The sequence below is a fragment of the Clinocottus analis genome, unplaced genomic scaffold, assembly GCF_023055335.1.
Source record: "Clinocottus analis isolate CAN_PGR_092001 unplaced genomic scaffold, fCliAna1.0.p SCAF_7, whole genome shotgun sequence".
Taxonomy (NCBI): Eukaryota; Metazoa; Chordata; class Actinopteri; order Perciformes; family Cottidae; genus Clinocottus; species Clinocottus analis.
Genome location: NW_027176229.1, coordinates 3,096,176 through 3,110,696, shown reverse-complemented (window position 1 = coordinate 3,110,696; position 14,521 = coordinate 3,096,176). Strand labels below are relative to the sequence as shown.

The 14,521-nt window shown below is 42.6% G+C and overlaps 2 protein-coding genes across 2 annotated transcripts; both read left to right on the top strand.

Annotated features, from left to right (window-relative positions):
- The first annotated feature begins 257 nt into the window (after window positions 1-257).
- On the top strand, window positions 258-6,575 carry tbx3b (T-box transcription factor 3b). The gene is made up of 7 exons (XM_068604952.1): window positions 258-568; window positions 673-940; window positions 1,258-1,404; window positions 1,505-1,581; window positions 4,446-4,555; window positions 4,668-5,098; window positions 6,300-6,575. Exons 1-7 carry the CDS (start codon window positions 258-260, stop codon window positions 6,573-6,575), a joined length of 1,620 nt encoding a protein of 539 aa, XP_068461053.1.
- A 1,920-nt stretch (window positions 6,576-8,495) lies between these two features.
- Window positions 8,496-14,198, top strand: tm2d2 (TM2 domain containing 2). The gene is made up of 4 exons (XM_068566827.1): window positions 8,496-8,867; window positions 9,564-9,651; window positions 9,748-9,863; window positions 11,029-14,198. The coding sequence occupies exons 1-4, from the start codon at window positions 8,605-8,607 to the stop codon at window positions 11,240-11,242; spliced, it is 681 nt and encodes a 226-aa protein (XP_068422928.1). The 5' UTR covers window positions 8,496-8,604; the 3' UTR covers window positions 11,243-14,198.
- Window positions 14,199-14,521: the final 323 nt, after the last annotated feature.

Sequence of the window (14,521 nt, the reverse complement as noted above, 5' to 3'; positions counted from 1 at the left end):
TCCAACTCCAGTCCCAACGCGTCGAGGAGCAAATCAGCTGGGGCGCCGCCCGGGAGTCATCTGGCCGCACCGGACAAAACTCAAGAAACATCCGAATAAAGCTGCTTCCTTTCTTTCTTTTTTTTTAGTTTTAGTGATTTTAAAGTATGTAGATACGTGAATCCTGCAGGTTTCCACGCGGCGTAACAGTGTAACCCGGCAATAGTCGTGCGTAAAAGTTTCCTTTTTTCCCTTCTCTTTTTTTTTTTTTGGAGATCATGCGCAGCTTCTCGGAGCCGTGCACGAGAGTCGGAGATGCAGCTCTTCCTGGGACTATCTTGGCCGGACCGTCGCTGTTCTCCGCCATGGCCTTGTCCTCCCGGGGCTCGTCTGACATCGATGCCAGGACGGACCCGATCATTCACACGTCGCCACCGGAGCAACAGCCTTTGATTTCACGCCGGCCTCCGGAGATTCTGGAGGAAGGGGAGGCGGCGGAGGACGAGCCCAAAGTTTTTTTGGAAGCCAACGACCTTTGGACACAGTTCCACAAATGCGGCACCGAAATGGTCATTACGAAATCCGGGAGGTACAGTAAACGTCTCATAATTACGCACGGGAGGATGGCATTGTTTACTGAGTTGTAATGAACGCATCATGCTGTTACCCCCCCCCTCTCTGTCCCCCGTACAGGCGCATGTTCCCGCCGCTCAGGGCTAGATGCGCCGGCATGGACCAGAGAGCCAAGTATGTGGTCCTGATGGACATCGTGGCGGCGGACGACTGCAGATACAAGTTCCACAACTCCCGCTGGATGGTGGCCGGCAAGGCGGACCCGGAGATGCCCAAACGCATGTACATCCACCCGGACAGCCCGGCCACGGGCGAGCAGTGGATGTCCAAAGTGGTCAACTTCCACAAGCTGAAACTGACCAACAACATGTCCGACAAGCACGGATTTGTATGTTTGGGAATTTCAATTCTCATGCCCGTCTTTCAATCAGATTAGTAGTTCTCGCCCCGCCAGTGCGAGATCAACACACTTTAATTTAACCACACATTGCTCCCCGTTGCTGTGTCCCAGAGCAAACATGTATTTGGATAAAAGCGTCTGCTAAATGTAATGTAATAACCAATATATGTTATTTCAACTTTAGATTTACTCTGATACATGAAGTACTCATTTTATTTAATAGTATGTGAATTCAAAAAATACATAATTTCCACATTATTTCCCAAATATATGGTTTTAACTCCCGCATGGTTTTCTCTTCACAGACTATTCTAAACTCGATGCACAAGTATCAGCCGCGCTTCCACATCGTGGAGACCAACGACGTCCTGCAGCTGCCGCACAGCACCTTCAGGACCTACGTCTTCTGCGAGACGCAGTTCATCGCGGTTACAGCTTACCAAAACGACCAGGTGAGAGGCGTGACGTACTCAGTACTTCATCATCATCATCATCATCATCAACGTCGAGGCGTGAAGATATCTGTTTCCCTTCCTGTGTGCCAACTTTCAGATAACGCAGCTGAAAATAGACAACAACCCCTTCGCGAAGGGCTTCCGAGACACGGGCAACGGGAGGAGGGAGAAGAGGCGAGTTATCCGTTTATTACACCATAAAGTCTTCATATTGGGGTTATGCAAAAGGAATATCCAAAGGGTGGTTTACGTGTTATTAATATCCAGAGTAGCATCATGCAAAATATACAGGCATAAAACAGATTATGCAGAATGTCATCTTTTTGAGTTTATTGGTGTGTTATATGAATAATAATAATAATAATAATAACTACTACTATAATTATTATTATTATTATAGTAGTAGTAATAAAGGTAATAATAGTATTAACGACATTAATAATAATAATGGTAATAATAATAGTAGTAGTAATACTAATACTAATTCGAATAATATTAGTAGTAATCATTATAATAGTAGTAATAGTAATAATAACAATGGTAATAGGAGTAATAGTAACATTAATAATCAATTTTATTGATATGGAACCTGTCCAACAATCATAAAAAGTCAAAGTGCTCTACAAAGTGAAGACACCAGAGAATAAATAAAGGAAATACAACCGAGCAAAGAATTAGAACAACAACAAAAAGAGAAAGAAAAAAGAACAATAAAACATGTAGAAACAAACAAGAGAAGATCGACATGGAGCTAAGAGGAATTGATTAATTAATAAACACATTGTTTCTAAATGTTCTATATTCCATAAATCCTTAGTTTTGGGGATAAAAAAACAAGGATCTGAGAAGCTGTGATGGATGAGGAATGCAGGCCGGTCCCAAAAAAATCAAAAACCTCGTAGGAGCAGCAACAGAAGTTAAAAATTCATCCTTAAAGACATGAGCGCACTTTAGCTGAAACTGGGCGGCTTCTCTCTCTCTCTCTCTTTCTGGCTCTAGTTAATCGCCCGGCAGCAGCGCTTAGACTGGAGGGTTTTGAAAGACCCGTGAAGAGAACGTTGCAGAACTCTCATCACACTCATCTCATGACCGTTGTTCGTGTGAGCTTTAAAAGCTGCTGATGTCTGATTTAACCAGACAAACGGAAACAGTTCTCTCTCTTTTTGATTCTGGACAACTAATACAACCAATAAATAAATAAAGCCTCATGCTGAAGACGCTGCAGAGAAAAATGGCAAAACAAATTGATGATTAAAATAGCAATTGAGTTTATATTATTCATCCTTTTCCATTTCTATGAAGTGATAAATGTTGTTTTATTTGTGATACATCCACAACATAATACTTAATTATAGAATGATTCCAGGTATTTCCACCTTTATCATGATGTTGATGGAAATAAGATACAAACTATTGATATACAATACTCTATTCAAGAGTTTGGACACACCTGGTATGTTTTTATTTTCTTCAATGATGACAAAAAGAGAATTTAGACACTAAATGTTTTATATACATTTGTAAAACTTTTGGCATCAAAAGAAGAAGAATTGCTTGAATAAAACCTGTGTTCAGTCAAAGTCCCCACAGTGTTCCATGCCAGGGCAGAACACTGTTACAACTATTTCCCCCCAAATACCCTTTGTTTTTGAATTTGCATAAATGACCCGAAACACAACGGTGCATTTGGGCTCTAAATATTTTGGGGCCCTGCAGTTGATTCAGTGGTTTGAATAGTTTTACTCTGTGATTTGTTTGTCTACATTTTGTCCATCAGACATTCATTTACCCAATTCCAATGCTGCTAACCCTAAACTAATCTTGTATTAGTGATGCTGTTAATATTAACACATGTTAATATTTCATCTTTTCAGGCATGTATGTGTAATTGACACAGAAACAGGAACGTATGCACTTTTTGATGCTAAGCTTCCAGTTTTAGCTTCTAATTTGAACAATGACTGGTGATTCCTTCTGTTCGTATTCAAGTGTTGCTCAGAGGATCTTTTCCTCTTTCTGTCCGTTAAGTTGTCAGTGTGCGTAACCGATGTACAGAGGTTTTTTCTGCATGTACAAAACACAACTTTTTTTTTTTTTTTTTACAAAATAACATGTATTTGTGAAGAGGACACTCTATAACCTAAAAGCATGAGAAATACAAAGTAGTGGATCAAGCTTTCAGGGCGAGTGACTCCAAGCTTTTGACCGGTAGTGTCAATATAACTGTTCATTCAGTGTGAATGCTGGAAACTAATCTGGTGTTCACACCCAGCGCTGCAACAACCAGCCGCCGCTCACAGGACAACAGAGGAAATGTGCGGGAGCGTGAGAGAAAAGGGAGGAAAAATATCAGTAAATCTATTTTCTAAGTTGGATCTACGTTGTTTTGAAGAACCGGGTTTTTTTTTTCTGGTTCCTATTTTTTATTTTCTTTGTGTAACAGGTGGGCGGAAAAACCTTTGTTGTTGTAATACTTATTCTGTCCACAAGAGGCTGAAGTGCACCAGTAGTCCATGTTCTCCATGACTGAAAACACGACTGCACTTCAGCCTCTTGTGTCCCAAATGGGTATTTCTGCAACAAACACTTAGAAAAGGGATTATGACGACAAAATCACATGCCGACACCTTTTTTACCACCTCTTTCCAAGGAAAATAAAACGTTTCTTGATGTGTTGTCGGATCATTAACACAGGAGAAAAATCTACTTAGAAAATGGATCCGCAGAACTTTTCTGACTTGCCCCTCAGGGCTCTTGCAGAAAGGCCGTGGATGTTCTCAGAGGAAGGCCGGAGGAGCGGGAAGGACGGTTTATCGCATTCGTTTTGGATGCAGTTCAAATCCAAACACAGAAACAGTCTTTCTCCAGAAACACTAACTCCACCTCGACAGAGATGGTGAATAATCCTCTTCTGGTCGAGCGACGTCTCGCTGAACGGTTCCAAAGTAATGGCTTGAATCCTTCAGCTGTATTACGTACCGTTATGGGTAGTTTTTTATTTCCAAAAAAATGATTGTCGTTTAATTATTTTCTGTCAGGAAAGTACAACATCCGTCCCAAAAGTCTAAAGAGATGCGGGCGACTGGTGTGAAATGTGAACCTGTAAAGGAATCTTCTCCACAACACTCGGACGAGTCCAAATATCCAGGTAAAGAAAAAACTTTGTGTCAATGCGGAACATTTGGTGAGTCTACGAGCATGAACCGAAACAAACTTTGCCTTGTGTCTTTGTTTGTGTGTGTCTTCTTCTTTGTCTGGAGACGCCCATGAAAGAGACAAAGCTGACAAAGCCGAGGACGGCCGCGGACAAGCGGTCAGCGAGACGCCGACCAAGCCAAAGGCCTCCGTAGCCGAGAGGACGCCGCGGACAGGAACCTGCCCCAGACAACGCCACATCGTCAGCATATTGACGGATGGAGCCGGTTGCTGCGAGCGTCGAGACTCAGAGGAGGAGCAAGCGGGCGAACTATGCAGTCGCGTCTATCCGCCGGACTTGAACCGACATCTGCGGGACCCGAGCGTCCCCGGTGGTCTTCTTCTCCGCTCTGCCCGGGTGAACACCTGGAACACCTGGAATGGCTGCACCGCCTCAGACGGAGCGGCGCCGTGTGGCCTGAGACCGCTGGCCCTCGCCAGGACTCCAGGAACCCCGCGGTTCCCTGTGGGCCTTCGACAGCACGCGCCGCTACAGGTACGCGGAACCAGCGGAACTCAAGACATGCTGCTTATAGAACTCTGTATCTCACATTTCTTCATTACTCGGAGAAAATATTCAAAAAAGAGGTGGTAAAAGTACCCGCTTTAAAGAAATGCACCTAATATGATTCAAAATCCTTCATTTAAAATATTACTTAAGTTTAAGTACAGAATAAGTATCAGTAAAATGTCCTTAGCATTACTTCTAAGAACTCTTAACTGGTTAAAAACGGTGCAAACCAGACCTGATGGAAGGCTGGCTGTGAGGCTGTGAGGCTGTGAGCGACTAAAAGCAATGCAGGTTCACCAGAAGCTCCTTCGGCTCGGACTCCAGCAGCGACCGGCACACCGCAGACAGGATCTGGGGAGGAGGAGGAGAGCTCCGCCCCCCGGCGGCGGCGTCTCCTCCTCCGGCCAGGAGCAGAACACCGACGCCACGGTGCTGGAGGGAAATTGGGGAACGTGAAAAGCAGAATCAGGACGCCGAGGGGCCGAGTGTCAGACCACCGCTGCAAAGAAATACGATGGATTCGAAAAGGGAATCTGACGCTCACAAACATTTTTGCTTTTGCCCATAGGGACCGCCAAAACCCAACAAAAGGAAAGTTATTGAGGCAACTTTAATGTCTGACAGACTTGGTCCATAATCTACTTTTTTTTATTATTATTGGCATTTGATGTTGTGGACAGTTGCCTATGATCGTAATTTGTAATGCTATCAGTAAAAGTAGGAGTAAAAAAAGCACAAAACTTGCCTCTGAAATGTAGTAAAGTACTTAAATTTCCAAAAGGTATTTGACGCTGGAGTGACACAGATCGAGTAAAGACTTCAGTTCTAATTTAAAATCCCCACTTGAGCTTCGTATTTATTCACAATTCTTGCCTGCCGCATTCGGTGGTCACCTGACCATCAGGCACCATCAGGCACCATCAGGTTTTGTCCACCATTACTGACATTGGTTGTTTAAAACCTGTTTAAATGTGTGAGCAGCATTTTAGTCGCAGTCTGTCTGTGTTGAGCTAAATTATAACGCACAAGTATTTTATAAAGTCGTTATTTTTTCTTTTTTTTTACTCTGACAGCTGTCAAATAAGTGTAGAAAATTACAATATTTTTCTCTGAAAGTACCTGAAATGTACACTGACGTCGTTGCATAGCAGGCGATGACGTGTGTATGTTCTTCTCTCGTGAACAGGACCTGGTGAGCCTCTCGCACTTCGGAGGCTTTCTGTTGTATCCCTACTCCAGCCTCGCTGCAGCATCGGCCCAGTATTTCATCCCACCTGTGCCGCCCACAGTGGACTTCAGAGCATATCCGGGCATCCACGGCCGGGACTACTTCCCCTCTCCTGTGACCTCTTCCCCTGTTCCTGCTCTGGCTGTTGGTGGATTGAGATACCTCGGGCCTGATTTGCTCACGCTCCCCAAAACAGACCAGAAGGACTCGTCGGGCGAGGAGGAAATTGACTGAGATTGTTTGAGCAGTTTCCTTCTGATTCAAAGTGTCTCCGTCTGCATGTGGTCCGCCCCGCTCCCACCTGCAGAACGCAAACCGCAGAACGTCGTTCTCCCGTGGGAACGGCGCGGAACTTGTTTCAAAATGAAAGTTGTATTAAGGAGGTGTCGGACATCTGCAGCTTATTGCCTTCATGACTGAGGTCTGACTGACTGTGTGGCAACGAGCAATTTACTTCTACAAATGTAATTTAGTTTATAAATAATGTGATTTTATAGAAATGGGGTGCTGCGTCGTGAATTATAGAGGTGCTAAATTAACAGCGCTTCAAACTGACAGATTTCTGAATGAACTTTGGCACGTAATATATGAACAATCCTGAAATAAATAAAAACAAAGAACTCAATGTGTGTAACTATAAAAGCTGAACCTCATGTAGATATTTCTACATTTCTCCTGTAAAACCTCTCAAAACGTTCTTAGACAACCTTTGTACAACACACACACACACACACACACACACACACACATTTAAAATTAATGTTGTAAAACATGTCAGCTTTCTTTGCGTTTAAAGAATGAATCTATTTGTCCACAGAGATTGTGTTGTTTTTTTGTGTTTGACAATCAAACCCTACGTCTATGACTCCTACTGGTTCGATCCTATTTAATTGAAAGTTATCAACAACATTTGATTCAAATGTTGCCAAATTCTGATTGATTCATGGAAGTATTATTTATCTTCTTTTTCCTGTTGTCAGATGTCGTTATATAGTTTTTCTGTCTCCCCAGCTGGCATTTATAAACGCTGTTGCAAACGCAGACCACTGCTTCCTTCCATCACATGACGTGACATCTTATTTCCATCGACTTCTATTAGGAAAGAGAGGTCTGTAATTGCATTAAGGTAAATCAACCTTCTAATACGAACACTCTTATTTAAACCATTAGGTCCTAAAAGTTCTGACGGTCGAGTCTAGAGTTATTTTCTTTACTCTGTGAGAGTGAACGGGCCAGATGAGCTACCTGTAAGGTGGCAGTAAAGAAACGCCGTTGGACTTTCTTTATGGAGAAAAAGATACGGAAGTTCTGCTCACATTTTGCAGTATACAACCCAGCATGCAATTCTGGCTTTCCCGACCCACAATCCTTTGCCAAGCAGATATATGAGGAAGAGGGTCAAAGTTGAAGGTGCGATGTGAAAAAGAAGCAGTGTGTCTCATTTGAATGCAGCGGTGCTTACTTTGTAAGGGCAGCTGCAGCACGTCCTGAAAAAAAAGTATACAATTTGGAACACAGCTCTATTTTTATATCAAGAAAATAGTTCACCGAAATGTGTTTCTAAAAACATTTGACGCCAGAAATAAGGAACGTAGTTGCCTTCATTTTATATATTTCATGTTAGTTCTTTTGTGGAGTTTACTGAGGTTGCGATAGCCATTTACACATTTTAAAAGATTTGTAAATAATCAGACGCTTGTAAGAATAATTATGATCACAATGCTTACCGATTAATGTAAAAAAAGAAAACGCTAGATACCAAAATGGACATATCCACTCTTGAGCTATATCTCTCAAGATTATGAAACAATTAAGCAAACAACATTTACATTTATTTTAGAATATTACGCATCAGTAAGTACCTCAGAAAAGAAGATTTTAAATATAAAATTGAAGCAGTGTTATTATAAAACATGTTATGGCTTCAACCTCTCTGAGGAATGGTGTTTCTCATTATATTCACTAAATTGCCTGCTTATGTTTAATGATAGTCATAATTTCAAGACAACAATCTAATGGTATTCATTCAATATATTTCAAAACTGTTAATTAATTAATTTTATTTTTGAATTGTACACGATTAGGTGTGTGACTGTATTTAAAATAAATAAAGTTGCAGAAAAAAAAAACACACGAGTCACTCGAACGCGTCATACACACGCGACTCAAACAAACCTTCGCAGGTAGCTAGCTAGCTAAATGTCGCCGTTAAACCATGGACGACTGTTTCATTAGACTGCATGCAGTATCTTAAGGGGTGACGATGATATCGGTGAGCTACATTCTGTTGTGCGGGCAGTTCCTGCTGCTGCTGGCGGTCGTTTTCTTGCAATGTCTAGGGGGAATTCACTCCCAAAACTCGTCAACAACGGAGACTGCCTCCGCTTCACCTGGCCAAGGAGCTACCACGGTCCTGTTCAACGACCAGCCGACGGAAAACGTGAAATATGAAATACCAGGAGAAAGCACAACTAATGATACTTATGAGTACAACCCCTCGTCCCCGGTCGTCCTCTGCAGCTATCTGTGAGTAACGGGAGGCAGTGCACTAGTCTTGGAAGGATGCTATGCTAGCTAGCTAGCGTTGGTGCTAATCCTAGCTTTTGCTGCTGCTGTCATACAAAACAAACTGCTTGTATGTATGCATGTAACACTTGATTGTACTTATGCAAAATGTAGGATATATTTGAATCCTTTTCATCCGCTTTGATATTCAATGTATATACTGCAGTATCTGTGATTTCTTTCTCGTCAATAAAAACATTTCAGATATCTACTAACATGTTTTCCTATCCAATGATTGTCAGCTTAGATATACACAATGTCACATTTTCTAGGAACAATGACGTCACTTTCCCCTTTCATGAACAATTGCATTTTTGATTGCAATAGAAAAGGCAAAACTAATCTACAACCCATTTATTAATAGTAATAGCTGAGGGGAGCCGTTTTGTCAAATTATTTGTCATAATAATACAATTGTGACTATCTCTTCTGGATATCCCCCCCAAAAGATAATATCATGATAAAACGGTAATACTAGTAATAACTGTATTGTAGATCTAATACATGTGAATTTGTCCGATTTTATTGCATACACAATGGCTGTCTGGCAGGGTGTTTTCATTTGTGATATCATTTGTGATATCTGTAATTGAAATGATCATGTCAATTTCATCCCTCCCTCTTTACCTTTCTTTCCACAAATAATGTGTGATGAAGACCAGAGGAGTTCATCTTCTGTCAAGACCCTGTCGATCATGCCCTGAACTACAGTGCCTTTCTGGAGCTCGGCCACGGTTGTGTCGGGGTAGGTGCTGTTTTCCTTTTTTTTAACAACATACATGATATTATAAATCACCCAGCACTTTTTTAAATTTATTTTTCTCCTGTTTCTGTCTTTCAGTGGGGTGGCCAGACTCAGAAAGAGGTGAACCACACAAAGGTTCTCTGCACTGCCCTCGAGGGTATTGAGTGTGCCGGAGCCAAAGAGTTCCTGAGAGGAAACGTCCCCTGCATCAAGTAAGGAACGTGCTGCTCGACCGCAGTACTTCCGTCACCCAAAACATAACACAAAACAGTATTTATTGTCTTGATGATCGGAATACTTGAAATGTGTGCTCCGACCCCTTATTAATTTACTTTATTTGTTTGTTTATTTTTTGTCCCTTTTTGCCATTCACAATGTTTTGTCAAGTTTGTTACTTTTTGTTGTTGTTATTTGAAAAAATGTGTAAACAAAAAGTTTTAAAAAAAAAGAAATGTGTGCTCACGTTTCAGAATGCAACTCTTTTTTAAAGAATCATTTGATGTTTAAACGTAATGTTTAGTAAAAATCTGAAGTATTGTTTTGCTTGTCGTATCCTGTGGCTTTAGCAGTTAATGGCATCACCGTAAAGGTAACTGTCTGCATCGTAGGGTTACACTGTGATGTCTTCTTGCACAAACAATGTTTCAAGACGTCTGGATATATTTGAAAAGATGTCAGTAAAAAGCGGTAATCATTTTTACAGCCACATGTCTCAATAACTGTTTGCTGGGACTCGGTATCCGTTTTGGTAATGAATTTTTACTAATGCATGCACGCTCAGAGGTTTGGTAGAGCAGCGCATACAGACGACAGATTTACCTATAAAAGTCTCCCAGTAGTTGCCGTTTCTTACCCCTGCAAAACGCACGGCACACACTTAGTGATCCAGTTAAATTCAGAGGAACCTCCCTGGCATTGCGGCGCCACCACTAGAGGGCAATGTTGCCAAACATATAGAGAGCCACTACTCCCGTTTTTCTTTGTATTCATTTTTTTCTGGCCACGTTGTCATGGGACACCATGTTCTCCCAGCATCTCTCCGCATTCACCGGCTTATGAGCTTAATCTCTGTCGTGCTCTGTAGATCAGAGCGGTGCAGCGGCAAGACATCACCCGAGCAAAGACTCTCTGACTGTCTTGGACCAGGCTAAACGCTGCCCTTGTGATGCTAAGAACGATCTCTTTTCTATTCACACGGTGTTTATATGGTGGAGAAGAAGTGTTGCTTTTATTTTGTCTGCTCGTCCTGGATCTAAACTGCAGGTGTTTTATTTTTCTCCCCACGCTTTAGAAACAAGTATGTATCCTATTGAATATTAGCAGAATAATGGAGGTATGTGGCATTTATTGTTTTTATTAAATTGCCCCCTTTTACAGATACACCGGACACTACTTTATCACCACGCTGCTGTACTCCTTCTTCCTGGGCTGCTTCGGGGTCGACCGCTTCTGCCTCGGCCACACCGGCACCGCCGTCGGGAAGCTGCTCACCCTGGGAGGCCTGGGGATCTGGTGGTTCGTGGACTTGATCCTGCTCATCACCGGTGGCTTGATGCCCAGCGATTACAGCAACTGGTGCACCTACTACTGAAAGGGACCGGCAGGCTGTGGCCGGGGACTCGTGGGGTCATTCCATTGAGAACTCTAGTGATGGGGCCCTTAGCCTGCCAAAGTTATGGACCTGTGGCCTTGATGGTGCAAAGTAGAGTCCAGGGACCTCCTGAGGACTCCTAGAGGGTTCCCAGGATGCTCCAGAGAAGAATAAGGAATCTGCTCATTAATTTAAATTGAATCCACTTGAAATGTCCCACAGAATTCATTCAAAAGAATTACTATTGCACTCACGGCTTCACAGGAGTCACAAGAATGACGGATTGATGAGGATGAGGATGATGATGAGAATGATCGTACTTAACTATCAACTAAATCTCTTGCCCACCTGTAAGATTAGTTCATATGGTCTGAACCAGGGAGGTATTCCAGCCTTTCAGTCCTGTTCTGTTTCGCGATGACTTAAGGGACGCATTAAGCAAGACTTAAGTACTAGTGATGTCATCGGGGCAACAAATCACTGGACTCATGAGTTGCTTCTAAGATGGCTCTCTTGACAGCTGTCGACCAGTAGAGCAGTAGATGGATGCATCCAGCAGCCGGAGCCAAACGAACACAGCATCACAACAGCAGGCGGCAGTTTGGCTCTCACACTACAGACAGACAGACAGACAGTTGGTCCCGGTCCAGTTGTTAAGTCCTCAGCAGAATTGTATCCGAAAGGACTGGAGACCGCAGGGCCTTGTGATAGTGAAGACGTCGCTGTAGCAGTGTTCTGCCTCTTTACTCGATGCTCCGATTCACACGCTCCACTTTCAGTCAGTTATCTCTTTTAGAGCTCTTTGTGACACCAGAGAATACAAAGAAACACACCAGGCTCAGTGACTTGTTGTCATTTAGTGACGACATCGCAAAAAAATAGTACAGAGTTTTCCGTTCAGCCTGTATGACTTCTTTGTTTGTCAAAGAGCCAGGGTGAAAACGAACACAACTCTAAAAAGGCAAGCTGGAACTACAGGTGTGAAAACTGAAGATGGACAGTGTGCCCTCCTGACAAGATAATCATTTATTGTATTTTTAGTCTTGTTTTGGAGCGGGGCAAGCTGTTCCTTTACCAGTGGGGGGCGGGACCCAGCAAGCTCAATCTGCTCTGTGTGGGAGGAGCTTCCCTCCTGTCCAACCCTGTTCGCATGTCTTTAACTATAGAACTCATGTAGTTGAGACTCGGGCCTTAAATATTCACATCTTCCATCTTCCACTTTGCTAAACTTTCCATCGAGGGGTTTATGTGCTCGCTGGTAGTTTGGAGCAGGCTTCATTACGCAAGGATCCATAAAACCCTGACTCGGATTGTAAACAGTTGAAAAAGACACGATCGTCGGGATGTCGACTCTTCTCGTGCAGCTCCACTAATCGGCTTGTATTTTGAGCTGGCTAAAGTGCATTTATTTTTCTGTGGGATGAAACAAGTTTTCCTCTTAATTCACAGCGTGTCAGTAGATATGGCGAGTTAAAAACTGTTCTTCTCTCATCTGGATGTACTTGTCTGTCCTAAACGAGGATAAAACAAACTGAACGTCAACGTTCTGGAGTCTCTTCGACCGTGTAAGATACTGTTGTATAATATTGGCCGCTTTTATACTCTTTAACTGTAATCCACTGTTGTACGTATGCGTTTGCCAGATGTCTATAATATGTTGTATGTATGATTAGACGGTTATTCCTTTTCGTTGGCTGGTTTTTGCAACGTAAAGTCAATGTATTTCATTTGAGACGAGGCACAGGGGCGGGGGTACAGGTTGGACCCGATCGGGCTGTTGTACATCTTTATTGTGCTCTCCCAACTTTTTAATTAAAGCTCTGTGTGCTCCTGGGGAACCCAGCACCGTCCTGTTGCGATGATGAGAAGCAATCCAAAGTGTCTCATGTTGTATTTATCACTGTTCTCTGCCGTTATGACTCAATAAAAAGAAGCTCTGGTACGGCGTGTCCTCACCGGTGTCTCTGGTTCGATTTAATGGGCCGTGGTTTGTGCCGAGCAGGACGTCAATACAACAGATTGTTGTCTGTTCTGAGTACTTCAAGCTATTGACGCGGGTTACAAGAGGGGATTGATTGAGCACCTTGAGTTCCTCTAGTCACACGCCATGTGATCCATATTTTGAAGCAAATTAAATCATTTTTTTGAAGCAACACAACCGTCTTGACTCAGGCATTTGTATAACTTGGATCACGACTGGTGGTTTGAAGCCTGCGGACTGTTTGCCATCTAGGATGAAGGCCGTCGCCATCTTCTAGTGAACAGGGAGTGGCCGCACTTATAGCAACCTGTCAATCAAAGTCGCCCTGACCTGAAGCATAACCCTCCTTTATATGTGTCTTTAAATGAGCATCATGCTGTATTGAAGAAGACTTCAAACTAGAGAATGAGACACAAATGCATGTTTACAATGTTTAGTGAGGGAATAAATCAGGAGAGAAGAAGAGTCATTTTACCATAGACTCCTATACAATAAGATGCCCAGTCGGCCATCTTTTGATAAGTGAGTTCACCAGTCCTCTCTCCACTCTGCTGGAGCGTAACAGCGAGTAAAACACACTTGACTTTCCGAACGAGCTGTCTGGAGTTGAGTGGCATTCTGGGAAACGTAGGCACCGGGTTTTGGCAAAGAATAACATGAGGGAAAAACAATTGCCCATGGTGAGTCTGACAAAGTTAAAGGAGAGCAACGCTACATCGGCGGTTCTTTGGACTTTGTGGATTAATCCGCATGTGTTGTCGTCTCAAACAAAGTAACACGGTTAATCCTACTGAGCAGCTGTTTCAAGAAAATGTCTGAGCCTATAAAAAGAGGTACAATGTAATTGTGAGCTTTTTGTAAGGATTGATGTCTTTGTTGACAAGCAAGACGATTCATTAGTGCGAGGCTAAACTACTACTGACATTTAATATTGATAATGATGACAGTCGCAATCATTCAATCAATAAATCATTTTACCCAGACACTTTATGTTGCTTGTTCCTTTCCTTTTCCAATCATCAGCATTAATCTCACATTTATATACACAGTTAACATTCACCAATATCAAAGAAATACATGGAGGCTCGACGATTGTGCAATGAACAGAAACAACCAGACACACTGACGATCAATATGTTCATAAGTACTCAGGACTATTTATTAACAAGAGAACACAATCTTTGATAAGAATACACAATGATAGAACAGCTTGGTCGGCTCATTGCGTAACACATTCTACATGATGGTTTCCAACAGAAACATCCACTCTGTCTGCTGTTCAAGGAGATCTGAGGACA